General features: G+C 38.7%; 2 protein-coding genes across 8 annotated transcripts in view; one reads left to right on the forward strand and one right to left on the reverse strand.

Annotated features, from left to right (window-relative positions):
* INTS7 (integrator complex subunit 7) overlaps positions 1 to 10,099 on the reverse strand; it is a 91,704-nt gene extending 81,605 nt beyond the window's left edge. The window contains exon 1 of the mRNA XM_053209810.1: positions 9,847 to 10,099. Coding sequence (XP_053065785.1) covers positions 9,847 to 9,940 — 94 coding nt within the window. The 5' untranslated portion in view covers positions 9,941 to 10,099. The remainder of the gene's footprint in view (positions 1 to 9,846) is intronic.
* Positions 10,100 to 10,237: 138 nt separating this feature from the next.
* DTL (denticleless E3 ubiquitin protein ligase homolog) overlaps positions 10,238 to 26,239 on the forward strand; it is a 48,330-nt gene continuing 32,328 nt past the window's right edge. For 5 of the 7 annotated variants that reach the window (XR_008293384.1, XR_008293385.1, XM_015062916.3 and 2 more), the window contains exons 1-10: positions 10,238 to 10,443; positions 15,241 to 15,366; positions 16,400 to 16,498; positions 17,754 to 17,815; positions 17,900 to 18,020; positions 20,901 to 20,966; positions 22,145 to 22,257; positions 23,487 to 23,560; positions 24,869 to 24,972; positions 25,262 to 25,366. Coding sequence is in view for 5 of the 7 variants with exons in the window: in XM_015062916.3 (XP_014918402.1) it covers positions 10,392 to 10,443; positions 15,241 to 15,366; positions 16,400 to 16,498; positions 17,754 to 17,815; positions 17,900 to 18,020; positions 20,901 to 20,966; positions 22,145 to 22,257; positions 23,487 to 23,560; positions 24,869 to 24,972; positions 25,262 to 25,366 (922 nt within the window). In the remaining 2 variants the exon portion in view is untranslated. Of the gene's footprint in view, positions 10,444 to 10,467; positions 10,563 to 15,240; positions 15,367 to 16,399; positions 16,499 to 17,753; positions 17,816 to 17,899; positions 18,021 to 20,900; positions 20,967 to 22,144; positions 22,258 to 23,486; positions 23,561 to 24,868; positions 24,973 to 25,261; positions 25,367 to 26,239 lie in introns of those variants that run through there. The other 2 variants (XM_027074484.2, XM_053209812.1) reach the window with 2 other exon arrangements.

Here is a 26,239-nt window from a genome sequence, read left to right on the forward strand (position 1 = left end):
CCGATTTTTAATTTTTATTTATTTAATAATTTTAACGTTTATTTATTTTTGAGAGACAGAGAGACAGAGTGTGAGCGGGGGAGGGGCAGAGAGAGGGGGACACAGAATCTGAGGCACGCTCCAGTCTCCAAGCTGTCAGCACAGAGCCCGACGTGGGGCTCGAACCCACGAACTGTGAGATTGTGATCTGAAGTCATATGCTTAACTGACTCAGCCACCCAGGTAACCCTAGAAGACAACCTGATTTATTTATTTATTTTTATTTATTTATTTTTTTTAATTTTACATTTATTGATTTTTGAGAGACAAAGTGAGACAGAGCATGAGCCGGGGGTGGGGGCGGGGGGGGGGGAGAGAGAGAGAGAGAGAGAGAGAGAGAGAGAGAGAGAGAACAAGACACAGAATCTGAAGCAGGCTCTAGGCTCTGAGCAAGTGTTCAGCACAGAGCCCCATGCGGGGCTTGAACCATGAGATCATGACCTGAGCTGAAGTCAAATGCTCAACCGACTGAGCCACCCAGGCGCCCCACAACCTGATTGTTTTAAATGGGCAAGATATGAAGAGAAATTTCATTAAAGAACAAATATAAATGGCACACACATGCAAGTTAACAGATGTTCAACACGGCTGGTCATCAGGGAAATGTAAATTAAAAACCACATCAAGATGGCACTACATACCCACTAGAATGGCAAAAAATGTTATGACAGACAATAGCAAGTGCTAATGAGGCTATGGAGCAACTATAACTCTCATATATTGCTGGTGGGAATACAAAACTATACAACTCCTTGGAAAACAGTTTGGTTGTTTTTTATAAAGGTGATCATTTACCTACTGTCCACTCAGCAATCCTACTTCTAAATATTTACCCAGGTGCATTGAGAATATTCGTCTGTACAAATACCTGTATTCAACTGCTCACAGTAGCTTTATTCATAATGGCCCCCAATTGGAAAAAACCCAAATGTCCATCAACTGGTGAATAAATAAACAAACTGTGGTCTATCCACACAAGGGACTACCACTCAGCAATAAAAAGGAAACAAATACTGCTTCATGCAACAACATGGGTAGATCTCAAAATCACTAGGCTAAGTAAAAGAAGTCAGACCCAAAAAAGACTACAAAACTTTAAGACTGTTTTATATAACATTCAAGGAAAGGCAAAACTTTGGGACAGAGAACAGATCAGTAATTGTCAGGGGCTTGAGAGAGAAAATTGACTGCAAAGGGGTACAGGGAAAGTTTTTGGGGTGAAGGAAATGTTTTATATCTTGTTTGTTTTTTTTTTTAAGTTTATTTTGAGAGAGAGAAAGAGAAAAAGAACAGGGAGAGCTTGAGCGGGGGAGGGGGGAGAGAGAGAATCCCAGGCATGCTCCGTGCTGTCCATGCAGGCTGGATGTGGGGCTCGAACTCACTAACCGTGAGACCACAACCTGAGCCGAAATCAAGAGTCAAATGCTCAACCAACTGAGCCACCCAGGCACCCCAGAAACATTCTATGTCTTGACTGTGGTAGTGGTTTCATGACTGCATGCATTTGGTGACTTTAATTATACATAAATTATACCTCAATTAACCTGATTTTTTTAACGTAAAAAAAAAAGCAACCAACAAATTACAAAGTTAATGTTCAATTCCTGAAAAAATATTTATTTAGAATGAGTATCTTAATATGGTATTAATATAATCAGCTTCAAATATTTCTTTCTTTTAGTATTTTAGCATTTACAAATTGCTAATTATATATATCTAAATCTGGGCAAGAATAGGGGCGCTACAATCTCTCTGTTCAGTAAAGTCTGCCCGCTGTTAGAAAATGACAAAGAAAATACTCATCTGGGGACTCTTTACTGGGTGTGACTACGCTTCAATACAAAAGACAATCAGAGTAAATCTGCACAGGCAATTCCTACAACGTATTAATGGTTTGAGTTTTGTAAACGCACTCTTGTTGGTTATTTGGTACTTGGAATATATTTCCTTGTAGGAAAAAAAAAAGCACTGTCAGCACTCATCATATTCCAGAATCCAATAACAACTTATAATAAAAGTTCCCATGGGAAAATTAATTCAAATTTCTAATTGAGATATTTAGAACATATCCCTTCTTTGCCTGCTCCCCCTTTCCTCTGCCCCCCACCTCCATACATAGAAGAACTGCCACTAAAGCTCTAGAACTCTTCTCCCAACCAAACACACCTTGCCAACGGAAATGTTCTAGGTACCTGGCAGTGGCTCATGTAGGCTTAAAAGCTTTTCTAAAGGCCTGACTTGACAGAGGGTTCCAGAGACACACACACAGGGCAGTAAAGACAAAAGGGAAGGGGAGATAAGGAAGGGCAAGTCTGAGGATGCAGGTGAGAGAACAGAGAAGTAACAGATATGTTTGTGCATGTGTGCTAGGGGAACCTATTGGGATGATGCAGCCATTGGACTTTTTTCCTCCTCTTCTCTCTGCCAGCAGTTCAGTGACGCAAAAGGGAGTAAAATTCTGTTTGTAATGAATTAAACCTTGGTTGGGATGAAAAAACGTAAAGTAGGAGGCAGCCCATGTAGAGGGAGTTTCCTGACAGAGTATGATCTGTTTTACATTCCCTTAAAAAGCAAAAACACAGATTACACTGATTTGTTTAAACATGGTGATTTAAAATGTACCAAAGATAATTTTGAATTTGGCCAGAGAAATGTTTTGATTTCTCTAATACTGTCTAATTTTATTTCTTTAAGATAAAATAGACCCTCATTCCTGTAACACAGCCAACCAAAATAAATAAGTAAAAGAAGAGTAAATTTCTTGCTTATTTTCTGATGTAAGAGCTTTTGGAAAAAGGAAACAAGAAGCTAGGTTGACTCTGAGGGACAGAAGCTAAGATTCAAGGGAAGAGGAAAATGCACGAAGACCTAGGATTTGGCAACAATCCTGAACTGGGGCTGTGGTACCCATCTTGCTTGCTCTGGGCCAGTTTCAATTTCATAATAAACCAAGCACCTGAAAATAGGCACTCAGCACAATCAGATCATGTAAGAAGGGCTGTTCACTTTATTTCTGTTGCTAGCTACAACCAACCTGAGGAAGAATGCCCTGATCATAAGACCAATGATCGTGAGAATGCCACTATAAAAACAGACATTAAGGTGTAGGGATGTGATTGCTGTTTCTACATCTTTCTTTGTATTCTCCCACCAAAGAAACGGAGCTCTCCTTTTTTATTTTTTAAATGTTCATTTTTGAGAGAGAGAGAGAGAGAGAGAGAGAGAGAGAGCGAGTGTGCACGCACGAGTGGGGAAGGGGCAGACAGAGAGGGAGAGAGAGAATCTCAAGGAGGCTCCACACTGTCAGCGCAGAGCCCGACAAGGGGCTCGATCTCATGAATCATGAGATCATGACCTGAGCTGAAATCAAGAGTTGGACGCTCAACTAAATGAGCCACCTTTTATCTCCATTTTAAAGAAGACACAGGCAAAGACTAGTTAAGCAACTTGCCCAAGGAACAAAAGCTAATAAATGGCAGATGCGGGATTCAAGTCCTGGCAATCTGGCTCCAGAGCCTATGGTCCTAAACTATTAAGCTAAAATACATCTCTAGCATGCAACTAGAGAGTAGAAGTTAAGATTTAAAAAGGGATTATTTGATTATGATTTTAGAGTGCTCTAATTCTGAGGGATAACAAATTCTAGGGAACTGAGGAAGAATAACATAAATTATGGTAAACATGGGGGTTGTTATGTACATGAATCAAGTTTTCAAAACAACACACATTTCCAGGCAGCATGTATCAGTCAGAGTTCTTAGCTTCAAGCCACACAAGCTAACTGGCTGATTAGGCAGAACATGAGTTTATTAAAAACCTAATAAACAGTTTCGAGGCTAAACATCTAAGAACACCTAATACTGCACTGCCAGACTGATGAGATGAGAAGTCTTGTTGCTGGGAAACTCGGGATGCAACTATTAGCTCTGCTGTCATCCAGGAACGCTGTAGCCATTGCTGCCGTTACTGTCCACTCACACCGCAGCCACAGTCACTGCCAGGGCACGGAACTGTGAGTGTGCCCTCAAGTACATCTTCGTGCATTGCTAACCTCCTGTATCACAGAGCCCGGAGGAGGTCTCTCTGACTGGCAGAGCTGAGTTCACATCTCGCGCTTTGCAAAGTTAACTAGAAAGGTGAGTTTTGGCTTCCACTCTGGTGAGACAGGGCTCTTGGTGTGAGTCATTCCTCAAGCACAGGAGGAGCGATCACAAGATGTTAAGTGACCACCAACATGACTAATACCCACCACAAAGAACACTGCTAATACACATTACCATCCAAGCACGTTTTAAGAGAGTTTGGTATGTACGTTCGCTTTAGCTGAGGGGTGAGGATGATTTAAAATGGAACCATAACACATATGTATCTTGAAGTGTATTCATTAAAAATGGGGGTAGGGAAGAAGAAATACCAACATTAAGTATGCACCACACATTGTAAGATAACCTAACATCCCACAGCTTAATAAATTGATCATGGCAAGTCTCAGTAAATTATATTTAAAAAGCGGGAACAGAAACAACAGAAATGATAGTCAACTCAACTGATAATGAACAATAAAACATCCTTCACCCAAATTTCATAAATTGTCTATAACTGTGTATGGTGGGATGTATGCAATACTGTACAGCCAGAATAGTGATTCAGAATCATAAACAAATTAGTTTTATTTTATGAATACCAACTTTCAGTAATATTTAACGATGCAGTTTGTAAGTTACAAAATCGTCAAAATAGTAGCTCTTACCCACATATAAAAATGAGTCTATGGATTTCAGTAAGAACTGAAGAAAGGCCTTGGGTTTTTGGAATAGTTCATGACCCATCAAGTAATCACCAATCAGGATTTGAGATGTTAAGACTTTCCATTCCACGTGACCTTCTTACAGGTCCACCTCTTGATACTCTCAGACTAAATATGGTCTGGTGGTACAGATTCTCAAGAGAGAATCTGGTTGACTCAGTGTGGGTCACATGTCCCCTTCTGAATCAGTCAGTTCTGGCATGGAATGGGTCACCTGGTACAGACTTTGTTGCAGAGGCCTGTCTCTTGAGTAGGGGATATGGAGATACTTCCACAGCCTCGTATTTGTTTATCGTAACACCAACTACGTCTGTGCCAAAATGGACAGTGTAATAGCAATCTGTGGTTTTCAGTCTGAGACTTCACAGGTTTGGAATACAGGTGAGGTGATAGCATCTAAGGGGAAAATAAGGGAGAATAAATAGTCGTCCTGATTTGTATCAGTTTTCTATTTCATAAATTTTTCAAAGAGCACGCCTCAAAATTTCATGCAGCAGTAAGTTCACCAACACCTCAAGTAGCAACTCCATCTCTTATATTTCCTCTGTTCCCATAGCCCAGCTGCAAGAAAGGGAACCACTCCCTTCCTGGTTGCTCTTTCACCTCATCCTTTCCAAGGCCAACCTTACAGGAATCAGGCTGAGTGATGTCATTTAAAGGACACTCCTTTTCACTCAGGGTGAAGGAGATCTTGCATAGGTTTTCCTAAATCATTAGGACACTTTCTGTCAGTTCAGACTATGCAGAAGTTATATTAATGAGAAAGTTATACTGATCAATGTAAATGATGTATGTCCTTTATAATGCCTGGATTAATGATTATCCATATTCTGAAATGTGGCAGATAAATTTAAGTTTACTTGATTATAACATTTAACTCCGTATGTGCTTAGTCTTCACAGCTCAGTCAGCATGGTTATCAGCTAAAAACTCTAAAAAAGGGACATACCACCGAAAGACCTCTACAAAGCAGCTAGAGTGATCACTAAAAATGTAAACCAATCTCATGTCAGTCCTCTGCTTAAAAATTTTCAGTGTCTTCTCAATGCACTTGGCATAAAATCCAAACTTCTTGTCCTGACTAACAAGGCCATACATGATTTAGCCCTGTTTCCTTCTTAAAGCTGTGCTGTTCACTACGATAGCCCCAAGTCCAAGTACAGTGACTAACACAATGTAGGCGATCTGTAAATATTTGCTGAATGAATGAATGGCTATCACCTGATTATTTTTCTGTGTTACTAACTACATCTGGAAGGAATGGACTTGTGTCAGCTTCAAAATGGCATCCACTGGGGCGCCTGGGTGGCTCAGTCGGTTAAGCGGCCGACTTCGGCTCAGGTCATGATCTCGCGGTCCGTGAGTTCGAGCCCCGCGTCGGGCTCTGTGCTGACAGCTCAGAGCCTGGAGCCTGTTTCAGATTCTGTGTCTCCCTCTCTCTGACCCTCCCCTGTTCATGCTCTGTCTCTCTCTGTCTCAAAAATAAATAAACGTTAAAAAAAATTAAAAAAAAAAAAAGGCATCCATTTATTCCTTGAGAGATCAGAAACAAATAGCTTAACTGCCATGCTTGCTCAAAAGGCTCAGAACAAAGTGCAAGAAATCATAAATGACATCTCCCAAGTGTGTATCTTAGGACACGAGTGCCACAGATATTTCCTTATAATGGAGTTCAAGTGTCACATCTGTACATCTAACTGCCTACACAACATCTCCATTTGGATGACTAAGAGATGTCTCAAATTTAGCAGTCCCAAACTGATTTCACTTTCATCCACTCAGTAAATGCCAATACATACTTCTAGTAGATCAGACCAAACACCTCTGAGTTTCTCTTATTGGCTCTACCTTCAGAATATATCCAGAATCTCAGCACTTCACATATCTTCACTGAAATCACCCTGGACCAAACCACTGTTTTCTTCTTCCTGGATTGTGACAATTGCCTCACTAGTTTCCTCACTTCCATCCCTGGCTCTCCCACTTCAATGTACTCTCAACACAGCAGTCAGACTGATCCTTCTCAAAATTAAGTCAGATATGCCACACCTGTGCTGAAAATTCCCTATGGTTTCCCATCTCAGAATTAAAGCCAATCATTTCAATGGCTTGTATTGCCCTACACGTACTGGCTCCTGGCTATCTTTTTATCTTCAATGTCTATCACTCTGCTCCAGAAACAGCATGCAAAACAGGCTCCAACCTCAGGGCCTTTGCACTTGCTGTTCCTCTATTTGACCAGTAAGGCCTGTCCCTCACTATCCGACATAAAATAACAAACCAGGGGCACCTGGGCAGCTCAGTTAAGCGTCAGACTTAGACTTAGTTCATGATCTCAGTTTGTGGGTTCAAACTCCACGTTGGGCTCTGTGCTGACAGCTCAGAGCCTGGAGCCTGCATTGGATTCTGTGTCTCCCTCTTTCTCCCTGCCCCTCCCCCACTCACATGCTGTCTCTCTCAAAAGTAAATAAAAGTAAAAAAATAAATAAATAAAATAACCAACCCCAATCCCACACCCAGTTTTCTCCAGCCCCCTTCATTAGTTTCACTTTTCTTTACAGTATGTATCACTACCTGTCACAATATATGCTTACTATATTTGCTTATTGCCTGTTTTCTCTGTCCCAAATATAAGCTCTCCAGATGCAGGGGCTTCATTTCGTTTTGTCACTGTTTCCCTAGTACAAAGCCTGATGAAATAAGTTGTGTGTGTGAATGTGAGTGTACATTTTGGGGGGTGCAAGGGAGGGACATGAAGAGGGGCTATGGACTAAGAACCTCCTATTAAAATACTTGAGAAACTATTCCTTGGAATACAATTTGGGGAACTCTGGTCTAGACGTTTGGGAATTAAAACAAAGTCAGAACTTGTAGCCTTCTGACCCTATGACCTTTGGCTCATAAAACAGAAATACTTTAACAGATACAGGATGAAATGACTCAATAGTTAAAATACTAAACTATATTCTAATGAAACTGGCCATTCCTGTAATCTAATTTCATAACAGCTTTAAAAGGGGAGCATGGTGAAGCGAAAAAGAACAAAAGTTTTGTTCTTTTTTTTTAATGTTTATTTATTTTTAAGAGAAAGAGAGATAGAGCACGAGTGGGGGAAGGGCAGAGAGCGAGGGAGACACAGAGTCCGAAGCAGACTCCAGGCTCTGAGCTGGCAGCACAGAGCCCGACGCGGGGCTCAAACTCACCAACTGTGAGATCATGACCTGAGCCAAAGTCGGACCCTCAACCGACTGAGCCACCCAGGCGCCCCCACAAGTTTTGTTCTTATATTGTTCAAATTATCTTTCTGAGCCTGAGACATCTGGGGAATACTCACCTGGGGTACTGCTGGGAGACTTGAACACGATCACTTGCTTAATACCCAGGACTGACTGCCGGTTTATAGTTAAACACTCAATAATCATGCATTTATTTCTTACAGATATGAAATACCGTATGCTATATCAACTTCTAAAAAGCAAAAATTGTGTTATATATTTTTTAACACAATGTCAAATTTTGGGGAATTCTAGATTTCTCAACTTCTTCAGAGCCTGATCCTGATCTTTGTTCTACAACCACTGTCCTACTGTCATGAAATGAGCCCACCTGGACCAGAGTGGTAGAAAATGTCTTTAGAATTGGTAGAGTTATTAGATATCCAGACCTGCAACTTTCACTGGGAAATAGGAAGGAATTTCCAGAATGAAAAGATTACGTGGTGTTTAAAAATCACATTTACTATTATAATTTCATATTTCATAGGGGAAACAGCTCACGGCTTTGGTAAGAGAAAGCAAAGCCCAGCATCATTTTCTTGGCTGATGAGGATGTACTAAAGATAATGTGACTCAACCAAAGGAATATCTCATTGGAGTGCTGTGACATCTTTATGTTGATCAAAAGAAGTTAAAAGCTTTTTCTGATAAACTCTTATCTAGACCAACCTACTAGAAATGTTTACAGGTTAAAAAACAAAAAAACGAAATCCCAAAAAGTTGACAGTGTCCACGTCAGAGAGCTGGGAAATGGCTCAAAGTGGACTTAAAGACAGATCCTTCTAAGCTGTAGACCCAATCCTCGATAAAGTATACATTGGCTCTGGTCAATGAAGAATTAACTGTATACCAGGTGACAAAACGTTTCCTCCATTCAATAAAAATCACTGAAGTACACTGAAAGAAAGGTTTAATACTTTAGTTCTTTACCGTCAAATATTTGCCTTTGCCTCCCACATCCATCTCTAAGAAGGCATATCTCTTTAGCATTTAATAAAGGCTTCCTTTGCATACAATTACATCAATATTTACAACAGTCTTGCCAGCTCAATGGTACTGAACCCACTTTGGAGACAAAATACATAGGTTAGGTGAACTTAGGTGACCTGTCCATGATAATAAAATTTGTGGCATTGGAATTTCACTCAGTCTAACTCCAAAACTCCTTCGACTACACCAAGCAGCCCTCGCACCTCTCACCCCTTCTCCGACAGGAAAAGAGAACTCGTGGAATTTACAAAAAAAGGGGCGATGCTTTTTGGATTTTTTTAGCCATATTTAACCTGCCTACTAACCCGTAGGTAACAGAGTTACAGAAATAAAATACAACGCTATAAAGTGGGTGTAAGATTATTATTTAGCACTCCTGGTGAAGACCTTGTCTCAACTGAACGTATTGAAAAACAATTTCACAATTTAAATTTACATTTTTACAAACTGCTTGGAAAATCGGGGAACCGTGCCCTCAAGTGATCAAATCGCGCCCATCACTGGAGCTCGCTACTTGTTCAACTGGTGCAAAGCCAAGCCAGCAACGTTGCAATTTCCCTGCAATCTACCAGAGCTGCAAAAGCTCTGGATTCACCAAAAGCATGGGTGCTCGCCCCCGCCCTCTCTTTCTCCCAGGAAAACTAGGCGCATGCGCCTGTCCGGCGGCCACCACCGCCTGGTGGCGCCAGTGCCCCCCACACCCGTTTCACCCGCTCAGCCCGCTCTTTCGAATACCTTTGTCTAATTCCATAAGGGCAGAGTTAGCATCCAGCTCCTGTTCGCCATAGCCGGCATCTGCCAGGAAAGACTTAGTTGAGTTTGACGCCATGACCCGAATAGTTACTCGACAAGCCTATTTAAAAAGATTGCAAACTCTGCCCCAGCACCGCCATCTTCTTCCACCACCTCGCGGATTTTTCCTCCGCGCTATGTCAAGCCCTGTTACGCATGCGCCCTGGTCTCCCCGCCGTTCGCCAGCGCCTCTGCGGCCCCCCGCGCAGGCGCTCAGGGAGCTCCAGAACTCTGGGTTCCCGCGGCTCGGAGAAAAGGAGGCGGGGATTGGAAGGGGGAAGTGACTCGGAGGCGCCCGGACGCCGCGGCGAGAGCCAATCAGAGGGCGTGACGTCAGTTTGGCGGGGAGTTTGGTGGCCGGGGCTTACAGTGGCGGGAGTTGGAGGCAATAACTAGTCGTGTTCAGAGGGGCGCAAGCTACGATTTCTGCAGAACCTAGGGGCATTTCCACGGCTTTTCCTGCAGTTGAACCTTTTCCTCTGGCCCAGATGCTTTTCAATTCGGTGCTCCGCCAGCCCCAGTTCGGCGTCCCGAGAAATGGTGAGTAACGGCCCTAACCGCTACTTGTTGCTGGCGGGCTTCACCTCCCCCGAACAACACCGCGGACCAAGGCCGACTCCAACTCTGTTTCCCAGCCCCCGAGTTCTCCCACGGCCAAAGTGAGTTCGTGTTAGTGAGAACTACTGAAGAAAGCTGCACTTTCCTGTCCTTGGGACACTTTTAATCGTAATCGGGAGTTTTTAACTTGTAATACGGGCCGACGGAGGGAGGAAAGTTGAATCGGCTGGCCTTCTTTACGGCTTCTGTCTATATTGCACATTAACTGGACAATGCGTGCATTTGAGTGTGTGTGTGTGCGGTTTAACAGCTTTGTGAGATCTTCAAGACTCATTTACGGACCCATTTGTTAATTCATTGATTCATTTGTTGTAGAACTTTAGTAAGCCCTACTGTTTGCTGTATACGCTGGTGAATATGATTCGCTATTAAAGAACTCAGTCAAGCAGAGAAGACAGAACATCTGCTTCCAGCATGGTCAAAAAAAATGTTCCCCCTGATTACTGCATGTGCATAAAAATTCGAAATTACACAGTGAAAAATGCCCTTAACCACATCCCCCAGAGATAATCACTGATAGCAGATTAAAGTATATTATTACAAATGTTTTTCGATGCCAAGGTAGTATGTATTGTTATTTACAGAAATGGGATTGAAATGCTTTGTTTGTTTCGTTTTTCACTGTAGCGGTATAACTTGGGGATGTTTCTGTGTTAGTGGTATGTAGAAATCCAACTTACTCGCTACAGTTGTTGGGGTTCCTTAGGTTAAAACATTGGCAATAGGAGTTTTGAGCTCAGGTTTAAGTATCATCAACCTGAATGAAACTTTCTGGTGAAAGTTTCTGACCAGGGAGTTACTACCCAGACTGAGGTTGGATAGAAATGAAATCCCATTCATTTAAAAAGTGACTAGGTCTTCTTTCCCCCTTGACATCATGTGGAAAACAAAAAGAATCTGAGAAGGGAACTTTTTATATTATTAAGGCAAAGGTCTAGGAAAAGGATATTGAGAAGTAGTAGACTGAGGAATAGTCCCTCAGTTTCTTGCCCCCATTCTGAACTTTGTACCACCCTTACCTACTTCCCCCTTGTATATTTTTCTGATGGTACTCGAAATGCCCCTCTCTGACTCACCTGGGACCTTGCTTAAGTACCTTCTCTGTGCCCTATGTCCTGAGTGGCAGTACTGCCCAGTGGATAAGAGCTCTATCTTTGGAGTTAAACTGCCTGAGTTTTAATTCCAGCACGAGTCCTTACTATCTGTGAGACCTGAGGCAAGCTATTGGGGCTATAGTTAGCCCTATTTTGTAACAGATTTTTTCCTCATTCTCTCAGTATATCTGTCTACTTCCCCTCTCTCTCTCATTCACAAATACTCATTTATTGTTATGTGTCAGACTCTGAAATTCATTCATTGTTATATACTATGCACTGAATTTTGTGGGACCTTCTTCTTTCCCCTTCCATGTTGGCGTTCCATTCTAGGCCCCTTTTCTCCTTCTGCCTACTCCTATGGATGATCATAGCCACAACCAGGCCTTCTTCCCCTACTACCTGCAACCTTCCATTCCCTATACTTTACATCCATTCCTATAAAAGCTGTGTGAGTATCTTCACCCGGCAGGTCAGTCTCACAAACATCTCAGACTCAAGTACTCAAAACGGAACTTTTTTCTCAAACCTGGTCTATTACATACTTTAGGGAGTTGTCCCATTATTTGAAACTAGTCTTCTTAGCCAGAAACTTGAGTCAATCAAAATTCCTCTGTTGTCCACAAGATACAGAAAGTTCTCTTAAAACCTCTTGAATCTGTCCTCTCTATTCCCACTGATTTTGCCTCATCAGTGTATCTTGGATCTGTTCTATGCTTACCATTCCATTTCCACTGATAACTTCTTGTCTTTACTAAATAACAAGTTTCCTAAATGGTCTCTTAGTTTCTCTCTCTCCAGTTTATGCTCCACATTGCTGCTAACAGTCTTTCTAAAGTGGACATCTGATTACTCCTCTATCTATTTTTAAATTGTTATCTAAAAGTTTTTATCATAGGTTTAAACTTACTGAAATTTTAAAATAAAAAATTAAAATGTATCTAATAGGATATAAAAACTAGTGATTTGATGATCACATCAATCATTTTTTAAAAATATGAACAAACTCTTTAACTGCCATATTTTGCATGTACAGTTGAACCTTGAGCAACATGGGGGTTAGAGTCATCAATGCCACACAGTCAAAATTCCACCATAACTTTTGACTTCTCCACAGCTTTACTAATAGCCTCCTGTTAACTGGAAGGAAGCCTTACCAATAACATAGTTAACGCATGATTTCTATGTTATGCATATTATATACTGTATTTTTACGATAAAACTAGAGAAAAGTTATTATTAAGAAAATCATTAGGAAGAGAAAATTCATTTACAGTACTGTATTTGTCAAAAAAAATCCACATGTCAAGGGACTCGCACAGTTCAAACCTGTGTTCAAGGTCAGCTATAGTTGCTTTTTCTCTTGATTTTATTTCCACTGTCTTTCACAGGATTTATCCTAATGTAATTTGATTCTAGGCTTGAAAAGTTATTTTACTGACCACACTGTCAAAATTTTCTGTAATCATAAGGCTCTAAGTGTCAAAAGTTTCTTCTGAATTGTTACAGTTATTAGTATGCAAGTTATCAAAACAATATGGACTATTAATTTTGATAAGTAATTATGAAGCAAAAAGTAAAATTTCATTGGAAGTATATCTTAAAGAGATGAATTGGGCTATTTATGATGCCTTTATTAAAGGAATTATCCTATTTTCTCTTAATTGGAGTCCCATAAGTTTTTATACTTTGGATCAACACAAGTTTTAAGATTGGGACATGGAAATGCCTTTCTTTTGAAAAGTAGAAGAAAGACAGTGATGAAGGCAGAGGAGGGAAAAGAGCCACAACCTTCTCAGACATTATAGAAATGCACATATATCAAATGATTCACTGAAAACTCTCATATCTTAGATACTCCTTGAAAAATTGGCGTGTAATTCTAGGGGCTTAAATTGTACATCGAGGAAAGAACAGGCTTTTCCAAGTGAGTGTTATGGGGAAAAGAATTATACATTCGTATTGGAAACTGCAAAGCACAATAAGGATCCAACAGTTGGTTAAGAGAGCCGTCTACAACTGTTTGTTATAGGGAGTGCAGAAATGTAAGGGTGGATAGGGACAAGTTACCAAGCCCTGTTAGGCCTTTTGTGCATATTAGTCCATAAGCAGTAAGGTAGAGTTTGAAGGAGTCCCTGTGTAATTGCAGAGAATTGCATCTCCAGAGCTTATCCTGTTCAGTTCTGCCTAAATTGTTAAAGACTTGGTCCTTTAGACTCTTTGTGTTGCAATCATTAGATTATTATATTTTTTAATCCCAAACTACAAGTGTACATTTACATGACTTTAGAATACAGGTTTTTGTTTTAAAATTCATCCTGTAGATGTATATTTTACAACATAACTGTTGTATTCTTCCTTTAATGGTCTTTTAATGGCTGACCTTGAGGTAATACCTGACCTTGAGGTAATATCCCCAGGAATAATGACTAAATCTGGATTGTATTCTTTGCTTCTTTTGTACCGATTCTTTCCGGTTATCTCTAGGAACACCAAAGCTAGATGTGTCTGAGGTATGTCAGACTAAGAGGTCTTCTCCAAACAGTATTTTTGATGAAAGTGGAAATTAAAAGTACCCTAAAATGTAAGAGGGTTTATTAATTATTTAGACAGCTCTCAATAGAATGTAACTTCATTGTCCTCTGGTGCTTAATAAACATTTAGTTCTCAGTTCTCAGTTTAAAATATTTAAATATTTTAAATATTTTAAATGTATTGACCCCTATATCTAAATGATAAAACAAATCTTTCAAGATTGCTTACTGTTTATTTAGGACCATAGTGCGCATTAGATCTCTGACCCAAGTCGAATAAATTCTCCCTGTACCCTGAATTTCTTCCTCTCTCTTGTATATTCAGTGAAAACTTACTCATCTCTCAACTTCGATTTCTAGAGACTCTAAAGACTTCCCTGACCCTACCACTACCCAGGGTTTAACCGATTGTACTCTAGGGGTAGGTACGTAATGCCTCACATGAAAACTGCTCTAATGTACTTTAAGATACTGTGACTTGTTGCTGTTAACATTTTAGAATCCTAGAATTTCAGCACTGGTAAGGAAAGAGGAAATGGAATTAGAATTTACTTGTGAATATGTTAGTGGCTAGGTGGGCACATTTACCTACATTATTTCCTTTAACTCTTTGACCATTGGATTATGTACGATATTTCTAGTAATTTAAGAGTTTGCGGTGATGTTGATTTAGAAACTCTGGAAACAATTTTTAATTGAAGAGAAGGGCAGTTTTAATGGTTGCAGTAATCTTTGTGGTTGTCACCAAAGGGTGGAGGAGAGGTAAGATCTTTTTTAATGTGCAAAGGCCACTTGCTTTTTAAAATCTCCACTGTACAAAGGAGAGTCTCCATTTAAAATGGATTAAGACTCCATTTAAGCCTAAAGCTGTACCTCACCAGAAGTTGAGTGCGCTCTTTCATTTCTACCTTTCTACCTCAGATTCCCTTAGGGAAATATCAGAAACTGTATTCTAGAGGATCCTGGATAGTGAGTGGATCTATATAAAGTATGTAAAGCTGTTAAAAACAGATATGTACCTCTGTGCTTGTTTAAAGTACTGATATGTGATGATATATTGGAATTCTATAAGGAATTGTGTCTTACTTTAGGATGGTCTTCACAGTACCCTCTACAGTCCCTTCTAACTGGTTATCAGTGCAACTGTAATGATGAGCACACTTCTTATGGAGAAACAGGAGTCCCAGTTCCTCCTTTTGGATGTACCTTCTCTTCTGGTAAGAGAATTACTATCTAATCTAGGCTTGCTCAGAAATAATCTGTTTCACACTTAGAGAAGAAATAATACTGGCTGTCCCCCTTTCAAGAAAAAGTAAGTTAGATAGATGGTAGAGTTTTTCTATGTGTTTTTTTTAATGTTTATTTTTTATTTTTGAGACAGAAACAGAGCATGAGCAGGGGAGGGGCAGAGAAAGAGGGAGACACAGAATCCGAAGCAGGCTCCAGGCTCTGAGCTGTCAGCACAGAGCTTGACATGGGGCTCGAACTCACCAACCGTGAGATCATGACCTAAGCTGAAGTCGGTCACTTAACGACTGAGCCACCCAGGTGCCCCTAGAATTTTTCTAATAACTGTTCTATGATTTATGAAATAGGTTTTTCTTAATCTCTATGCATAATTATAGATTTCCTCTAAAGCATAGACTATTATAGCATTATAGCATTGTTGGTTTTGTTGTTTTTTAATTGATACTGGGAAAGGATTGCAAAGGTTCAGCCATCATGAAAAACTGTTTTGCCCAGTAGGTACACCTTTTGGTCTGATGGAATCTCTCTCTTTCTATAATGCATTGAGGAACATATGAACAGAAATAGAAGTACTTGTCCCCACGGTTAATGATTTAAGAGAGGAAAAGTAAAAGGGTATGAAAAGGAAATTTAACTAGTAGACTCAACTTGCTGGTGGCTTGTATCACATGCTTTTCTTCGCCATTGGTCAGTACCACTCTTACTTTGTTTAAGTACTACCCTTCTCTAAATAAGAGATTATCTGAAGATAATTTTGGTGGTTTTGAGTCATTCACTGAATTAGATATTATGGCAAATTTTAAGCAGTCTTTAATTCAAATAACGTCTCTACCATATCAAATGCTATTTGGGTAGAATCCTCTTTCCTCTTTTCAAACAGATTCTTTGTGTTTAACTAGTAGCATTCAGTTAATCTATAGTGTATTGTTTTTAGAGCTTTATACTCAGCTTTAAAATTTTTGTGTTACTTTTTATATATTTTATTTTTTATTTCTTATTTAGCTCCCAATATGGAGCATATACTAGCAGTTGCCAATGAAGAAGGCTTCGTTAGGTTATATAACACAGAATCACAAGCCAATCGAAAGAAGTGTGTCAAAGGTAAGTCTAGGTCTAAACTTGTTGTTTTAACATTATTCTGAATTCATAAAGCCTCATGTAAATTGTTATTTGGATATATTACCAATTATATTCACTTCTTTTTTTTTTTTAATTTTTTTTTTTTAATGTTTATTTCTGAGACCGAGATAGAGCATGAGTGGGGGAGGGGCAGAGAGAGGGAGACACAGAATCCAAAGCAGGCTCCAGGCTCTAAGCTGTCAGCACAGAGCCCGACGTGGGGCTCAAACCCACAAACCGTGAGATCATGACCTGAGCTGAAGTCGGTCACTCAACCGACTGAGCCACCCAGGTGCCCCTATTCACTTCTGATTAAGTCTGTTCAGGGACCAGGCCGAAAGTAAACGGTGGACTGCCTTTCTGTCAATATTATTAACTATGGCAATACCTTTACTGAAAGTTTAAAAAAAAAACACACACACACATTTTAGGATTAAAAACAGTTCTTCTTTTAAGAAGTTAAATCTTTTACACTTAACGTGATTGGAGGAAACATCACTTTCAAGTATTTATGTTGCCCAAGCATTTCCCAAGGAAAAGTTCTGCTGACCTTAAGAAGCTAATAGTTTGGAACTAGTTAAGGCAAGTGTGGAGATAAATAAAACAGGCTATAAATGATGTAGATGTACAAGAAAAATGCCACAGGTGTCAAAAGGAAAGCTTTCGTGTAGTAAAGATGGCAAGGAAAATTTTTCATGAAGTGTAGGATATTTGAGTTGGACTATGGTATTTAAACCAATGGAGGTGGAATAGGACACGCCAGGTGGAGGCAAAAGCATCAGCAGAGCCCTAGAGATAAGAAAGCATAGGCTACAATTAGGGAATAGGGAGTGATCCAGTTTGGTTGGAATAAGGTATATGGAGAACAGTGAGAGATAAACCTTGCAACAGAGATAAAGACCAAAGTATGCAGAACCTTGTATGTCAAACTAGTTTACATTGCATTCAGAGAGCATGATGAAGATTTTTGAACTGGAAATGTTTCAGAAACATTCCATTTTAGAGAGTATATTACTAGTCACCTCATGGAAGGGAATTTGATATCAAATGGTAGTTCTCCATAGTAGTAAAGGGAATGTATAATGTCTGTGTGTACACAAGTTCTCTTTGGCCCATGGACTGTGGGGTGCTGATGACTGATCTTTTCACAACAGCTTTCAAGAAATTCAGATGGCTGTTGATATGGCTACCCCGAACATAGTCTAGACATTTCACATTCACCATTTTCTTTGTTTAGAATGGATGGCTCACTGGAATGCTGTCTTTGATCTGGCCTGGGTTCCTGGTGAACTTAAGCTTGTAAGTGACTTTCATTTTATTGGAATTTGGGTAAACACTGGTAAAGCATTTCTTTATTAAATTATGATACCTCATTTTTGAAAGGTTACAGCAGCAGGTGATCAAACAGCCAAATTTTGGGATGTAAAAGCTGGTGAGCTGATTGGAACATGCAAAGGTCATCAGTGCAGCCTCAAATCAGTTGCCTTTTCTAAGTTTGAGAAAGGTAGGTTTGTACCTTTCCTCTTTCATGTCCTTAACCTTTGTAGTGAGTTAATAAGAAGCTGTGATTGTTTCCTCCCTTTCCCCTGTCAGAGTTGCTACTTTACCTACATAGATGATTGAGAGTCTCATGACTGAAACCCGTGAAATAAAGTTGGCTTTTAGTCCCGTTCTTATGGACATTATCTCCAGTTTGTCCCTGTTAAGAATCTTCAGATAATTTTTTTCTATAATCTTGCAGATAAGGTAAATACTTATAAACAGCCACAATACCTCTGTACAACTTCGAGTGTCCTTTAAAATCAAAACCTGTACTGGACACTGGTTAACTCTATTTATAAATTAGATACTTTACTTGTAAAATTTTAATTAAATGGGGTGTGAGGATAGAGTGGGAAACTTGATAAAATGGGCATGATTCTCTACCTAAAAATTTACTATTTAATTACTTTAAATGGCCCAATTCTCTAATATGTTTTCAACCATTATTTACTCGCAATTGATCTTTCTATATTTATTTTGCTATTATAATAGAGAAAGAAGATATAAAGAGTGATATAATACAGAACAGTGCTGTAGTAGCTAGGGAAAAACAGGATTGTCTGAATGAGCTCTTCATTTCTGTTCACTTCTTTTCTCCTTCCTCTATTAGTTTCTCACTGAATTTTTTTTTTTTTTAACAAAAAGACCAACAAACATTGATCTCAAAGAAGTGGCTGAACTAATCTGATTTTTACCTCAGTGGTAAAGACAAGTATTGCAGTCTCCTTTATCATTAAGAAATATTCTATTTTTAAAAGGAACATTTTCATTTATTCACATGAGCACTCAGGAAAATCAAACTGAGTTGTTGAGCTGATATGTACTCAAAAAAATGTCAATTTTAATTGACTATGGTTGCTTTTGAGAGCGGAACCTTGAAGAAAAATAAATGGCATAGTTTTTACCTCTAAGTTTTCATTCATACATCTGTTGTATAAAGTTAGGTGTTTGTGTTCTGATTTACTACTGTGTCAGAGTTTGCTGTGAGTTTATAAAAATAAGATGAAAATTTACCTTACAAAGTAAATTTATTTAAAGAGTAATAGGAAAGGGAAACACTGTATCTTTTGGTCCCTTCGCTTAATTTCTTTAAAACTCTATACAGTAAGTCTATGCCAATGTGGTCAAGTAGAAAAAAGCACTGTGTTAGAAATTGGGGCTGGTGGCTTTTATCATGTCTCCCAGTAGTCTGTAGGTGCTCCAGCATGAATTATCTGGTTGGATACTGCCCCCAAGGCCACATAGTTTGGTTGGTAAACACAGATTAGATTTTAGATCCTTCAGCCAAATGCCTTTGTACAGGGCACACTTTTACAACCATACGTAGAACCCCTGTTTTAATGTGGTTTCTGCCTCTAAACTCTTGGGCAAAGTCATTTTTATTTCCCTGGACTTTCATTTGTTGATATTTTTGTTTTAACAGGCAATTAACTCAATAGTAGTTAGATGGCAGGCTGTTAGACATACAGAAGGGTCAGACCCCATTTTCAGTTCTTCAACATAAGCCTTAATTACCAGCTGCCTTTGGTTTTCCCTTGCATATATGGTTCAGGGGTCAACCAGAGACTTGTGCTAAATTTAATTTTTTTTAATGTTTATTTATTTTTAGAGACAGTATGAGCAGAGGAGAGGCACAGAGAGAGGGAGACACAGAATCTGAAGCAGGCTCCAGGCTCTGAGCTGTCAGCACAGAGCCCAACATGGGGCCCGAACTCACAAGCTGTGAGATCATGACCTGAACCGAAGTCGGAGGCTTAACCGACTGAGCCACCCAGGTGCCCTGTGCTTTAAATTTAAACACAGAATTAGAGTTACCCTTTCTCTGGCTCTCTCTGGAGTTCCCCTCTCACTCTGGCAGCTCTTGTTGCCTCAGTCTCCTTTTCCTAGTTCCTATGGCTTGAAAGATGGCAGATATTTTATTGGCATCTTAGCTGCCTGGTACTGCTCATGCAACTGTGGTTACCTTCAAGGCAAAACTACAAAAAAACAGTAATTTAGCCCAGGCCAATCATTTGCATCAGGTGTAAACTCCCCTCCAAAAATTGCATGTTTTTGTTCAGTTTCTAAACAGCCCTCAGGTAGTTGGTTTTTATATTTTGTCCAAAATTTATAGCTAATGCAGGTAAAGATTGGTTCGGTAAGGGCTCACTCTTTCACACAGGAAACAGTCTTTTTGGTTTAGTTTTTAAAGAGTAAAACATTACAGATAAGTTGAAGTTCCCCTATGTTCCCTTCTCTAATCCCATTGCCCTTTTTTCTAACCTAGAGGCAACCTCTTGTACCATTTTGTGTAGATCTGGTCCATATTTTAATACTGAGACAGTATAGCTTGGAGATTTGGAGAGTGGGCTCTCGATTTATTCTGCTAAGAATATCTTTATAAGTTACTTATCTTCTCTATGCCTTAGTTTTCTTATCAATAAAATGGGGATAGTAATAACCCCCTAAGAGGGTTGATAACAAGGATTGAGATAATTTATATAAAGCACATGGGTTAGTATGTAGCGCTTAGTAAGCTCTCAGTATATTTTGGTTACTGTTTGTTTATCATTATTCTTTCCATAAGCATACCATATATAGTGTTTTGTGTGGTTTTAAGAATATTTACACAGAGGGATTGTTCTGTAAAGTGTTCTTTTCAGCATAAACATTTTGAGTTCTTTGTAGTCTTTTCCCTTCACGGCTTGTTTTCTCTTATTGTTAAGCCATGTATTTTTTTCGATTTTAATCTCCTCTGCCAATTACAGTGCGTAGCATATAGTACATGCTCTAGGAAACTTAAATTGAAATGCATGCATTATTGACTGGTTTTGTTAACTTCTTATAAACTATTTCCCCATAGCCGTCTTCTGTACAGGTGGAAGAGATGGCAACATTATGGTCTGGGACACCAGGTGCAACAAAAAAGGTAGCCTAGTTCCATTTTAGTTTTGATAAATGTAGGATCACCCCATACTTACGTTGATTGAGTTAGTGATTTCATATAGTTACCACCAGGGGGCACATGTTCACAATCCCCCATTTCTGCTCACTGTTCAAATTCTCATTGTGTTGCAAGTATTACCCTCCATATTTACTTCTGTTGTCTTCTGAACTGCAATAATTTACCTAAACTATTGATGGGATTATTAATACATGGGCTCACTGGGAGATGATCTTTTAGTTTAAAAATTATTTGGCTTTAAAGAATTGGATTAAACATAATTATGCTCACACTGCCCCCATGATACCATTAAGCAGAATGCAATGATCGTATCTCTGCTTGCTTTTTTAAAAATAACTTATTTATTTTTAACAGACTATTTTTCAGAGGGCTTTTAGATACACAGCAAAATGGAGCAGAAAATCCAGAATTTTCTCTGTACTGGTCTACTCCCTATCCTTACAGCCTTTCCCACTGTCAGCATCCCACAGCTGAGCTGTGGACATTTGTCAAAATTGATACACCTGCACTGATACATCATTAGTACCCAGTGTCCCTCTGTACTTTACATTAGGGTTCTCTCTCAGTATTGTACATTCTGTTGGCTTTGACAAACATGATGACATGTATCTATAATTATGGTATCATGCAGACTAGTTTCACAACGCTAAAATTCCCCTGTGCTCTGCGTATTCATCCTGACCCTTGGCAACCACTGATCTTTTACTGGCTCCATAGTTTTGCTTCTTTCAGTATGTCATATAATTGGAATCTTACATATGTAGCCTTTTGAGATTTGCTTCTCTCACTTAATACATATTTAAGGTTCCTCCATGTCTATTCGTGGCTTGGTAGCTCATTTCTTTTTACCACTGAATAATATGCCATTGTCTGGATAGACCACAGTTTACTTATATATTCATCTCCTGAAAGACATCTTGATTGCTTCTAAGTTTTGGCAGTTAGGAATAAAGCTGCTCTAAATATCCATATGTTTATTTCTTTTTGATATATTATAATCTCACTGAAAGAAATGTAATGCAGTAGCTCCCAGCTTCTTTCACTTTTAGGAATACAATTTTGGGATCTTATACATAAATGTTATATTCAGCATGGGAATAAAGTTCTGAAACCTAAATCAGTTTGTTCGAAATATCTTTCAGATGGATTTTATAGGCAAGTGAATCAAATCAGTGGAGCTCACAATACCTTAGACAAGCAAACCCCTTCAAAACCTAAGAAGAAACAGAATTCAAAAGGACTTGCTCCTTCTGTGGTAAGGTTTTATAGCTGTGTACATGTGTGCATCTTAACAGGATAGAATCTCATTTTACAGAACTTCTTGGGCATAAAATAGGAGCTATAGATTAAATGAATGAGAATCTTCATTTCCTCTTGGTATCAGTGGTTTATTACTTAATACTCAATACCTACAGTACTACAGTAGTAGTTCTCAAACTGTAGGGTGCAACACAGTCACCTGGAAGTATAGTAAAAAGTCATCTTCCTGAGCCTCATCCCTAGAGACCTCCATACATACACGTATCTAGAGTATAATGTAATTCATTAGAAAAGGGGGGATGGTTTGAAGAAGCATATTAAGTACCTTGATAGAGTTTTCTTTAGGAGGAGGGAATCCCTGTTGTTTTCATAACTACAGGAAATATGTAGGTTTTTAATATTTTTTTAAACATTTGGCAAAATATTAAATATATTGAGACATTTAGGTAGAATATAGTATCTCTCTGAAAATTTGTAGTCAAAGCTTAAACAATGCCCATAATATACCTTTTCTCTTTCAAAAAAAAAAAAAAATCACCATTTTTTTGGTGGGTCTTATTGTGTTTATTTTGCTAATATTCCTGGTCTGTAGGATTCAAATTAATATGTTAGAGAAATGTGTTTACTAATTAAAATTGTAAACCATGAATAGGACACAGGCATGAGAAGAAACTGACAGGGTTAACGTGATTTTTGGAGGCCAGATGAAGTTAAAATTAATATCATTTTAGACAATCAGATTCTGAGCCAAGGAAATTTGTTAATGACAATTAGGAGGTAAAACTCTACTGAGCTCCTTTGAATTTTTCAGAGCATGTAGTCATTTTTTATCCATAATTCTTTAGACACTCCTATATGATAGTTTAGGTAGATGGTGACATTTTACAGATGAAACAGGCACAGGGAAGTTAAATGAGTTTTCTAAGAATACACAGCTTATTAGTAGGGCTGATTTTAAGTAGAACCAGTTTGTTTCTTGAGTACAAGGCAAAGTCAACACTATGTACTGTAACTTAATGATGTTTAGGTCATTTTCACACAAAATTACTTCTTGGTCAGGATAAATATCTGATTTAGGATTATTGGAAAGGGAAAATTTAGTCTAACTCAGAGTTTGGGTGAGGGGGAAGCCATCATTTTAGCATCTTGGTTTCTTTGTGGTGAAGATTATGATACCCAAAATAGGACTTTCTGCCATTCTTTTTCTGCCTCTGGTGCTGTTAGGATTTCCAGCAGAGTGTTACTGTGGTCCTCTTTCAAGATGAGAATACATTAGTCTCGGCGGGAGCTGTGGATGGGTAAGAGCCTTGCTTCTTTTGATGAGATCTCTTTCATAAACATAGGGAAGTCACCTAGTCCCGTTAAAATTGAATGTGTGTGCTTTTAACTTTCGACATAGTGAATATCCAGCTGAGAACTACAGATGACACTGAAAAATACCTAGTTAGGACTTTTGCTCAAAAAATTAAATGAGGTAATGTATCACACTGAGCACATTACCTAGCACACAGGAGCATTGTTGGCTGCTATTGCTGTTGTAGAGAAGCTGGATGGGTAGCTCACTTGTCCATGCGGTAGAATTTAGGCAGTGGGTCTTATTTTGAGGAGTAAGATTTCTGTTATTTTGGATTTTATCTTCTCAGGTTTAGTAATAACCCTAAAAGAAGAAATCTGATTCTGGGTATATAATGGGCATTTCAAGGAGTAATAAGGCCTAATGACTTTCACATACCTACCATCCGTGATTGGTCTGAATGTTTGGTTTTCAAATAAGTTTGTGGTACTTCTTGATTGGTTGCTTTGTTAGAATAAAAATTCTTTGAATGTTTTTTTAAGCACCCTTCTTTGCCCTCTTATTTGCTCATTGTATCTCTGAAGACATCCCTACCTTCGAAACTAATTTAGGATGATGGCTTAATGAACTAGGATTTCTGTTGTCTCTTCTGGACACCAAAACTTGTCTGTGGACCAAATTCTCAGGCACAAATGAAGGATTATCTGAAGGTTATTAGTAATGCTTCTGAATGGCTGTGAAAGCTTGCTCTGTTTGTTTGCAAGGATACTGCCCTTTTATACCAAACTTGGGTTTTTTTCAGTTTGCCTATAAACTAGATGTTGAGGATTAAGACAATTATACCAATAAGTGAAATGAAGAAATACTTCATTTCACTGGAAAATTTATTTAGATTACTTAAGGATTTATATAGAGAGATAACCATAGGGACAGGGCTTATTCCTTATGATGTTAGAGGTTACATGCAGAGTGTTAATGGCTTAGGAAGCATTTATTTTGTTTTGTTTCTGAAAACAATGAAACAATGACCATCGGAACCCAACCTTCATCTTCCTTTTCTGCTCCCTTAAAGTAAACTCAAGGTAACCCATCACTGGGTCAGATCACATCTGTTTCCGTTCTGCTTAAGTTGTTAGCCTGACATTGGAAATAACGGTATGAGATAGTTCAATCTGTTTCCCAGTGAGATATCCTCATTATACCTGATTGATGAGCCAGAGGAGTCAGATTAAAAGTCATTTCACATTCAATGTAGTTGAAACTGGTTGGAGTTGGGTGGCTACAAAATAACTTTCTTTACCTTGGTTTTTAGGGTAATCAAAATATGGGATTTACGGAAGAATTATACTGCTTATCGACAGGAACCCATAGCATCCAAGTCTTTTCTGTACCCAGGTAGCAGCACTCGAAAACTAGGTAAGCCTCTTTATAACCTGTAGGACTTTTTTTAGATGTGCGAGTTTTTGTTAAAATTTTAAAAATAAATATCAAGCTGGTTTTCAGCAACACAGACTTAAAGCTAACATGTCATTGTATCTTTTTGAAATTAGAAAGATAAACATTCTGAAGAATATTTTTGGTTTATATATATTTGGGGGAAGACAAATTCTGATAATCTTGTGGAATGTTCTTTTTGCCTCCACATTTTCACTTCTGTTCTACTCACTGTCATCAGGACATGCTAACTAAAGTTTCCTTTTTCTAGGATACTCAAGTCTGATTTTGGATTCCACGGGCTCTACTTTATTTGCTAACTGCACAGATGACAACATCTACATGTTCAATATGACTGGATTAAAGACTTCTCCAGGTAAGATCTTAGCAACTTCAAATCTCCTACCCAAAAACTACTATGGAAGTGTTTGTTAATGATAATTTAATATTGGCCTTTTTTCTAAACCAAATTTATGAAGACGTATTAGGACCTTGAGGTCTTTGATTAGTTCTAGTGATGTTTTGATAGATACATTTCTCTGTGGTAATTGCACAAGTAAACAGAATCCTGCTATGGTGATTTAATTTTATGTTAACGGTGAGTCTTTCCTGAAATTATGTCCCTTTGACTATATTTAGATTTATCTCAATTTTTGTGATACAGAAAGCTGGTCTGCTTAGCTTTTGTCTTGTTTGGGGGTTGTTTGTTAAAATTAGGGGGCTGAAGTTTTTAAGCCCCTAAATAGTTTTTATCTACTCAGCCTCCTTAAATTTATCTCTCGCCTTTTTTTTTTCTTCAAGAAACCTCGCCTTTTTTTTTTCTTCAAGAAAATTAAAATTGGAATTTGGTGTTCAAAGTTGATACATGACATTTTTTAAAAAGAAGTGAAAATTTCTTAGACATCATCGAAAAGGGTTATTTGGGTTACATAATGTAAGAATATTATCAATTACTTAGGCAAGCTACGTATTCGTAACCTGGTTCTTGCTCAGGTCAGAAACAGACTTTGAATTCTATAACCAATCCCCAAAGTTACCTAGTTCCCATTAAAGTAAGATGTGTTGATAAATAAGGAACGTTAAAATAGTATAGAATTTAGCTGGGCTCTTACAGAAGTTTCCAAAGACTGCCCCAAGCCATTATTAGGATTTTGAATTCTATGACAGCTTCACAGTTGGTATTTCTAACACCCTGGATGGTTCTGGTGTTTGTCTAAACAAGAACAAGGTTATTTGGAAAGGGGAAGCG

Source organism: Acinonyx jubatus, chromosome E4 (assembly GCF_027475565.1).
Source record: "Acinonyx jubatus isolate Ajub_Pintada_27869175 chromosome E4, VMU_Ajub_asm_v1.0, whole genome shotgun sequence".
In the NCBI taxonomy this organism is placed as follows: domain Eukaryota; kingdom Metazoa; phylum Chordata; class Mammalia; order Carnivora; family Felidae; genus Acinonyx; species Acinonyx jubatus.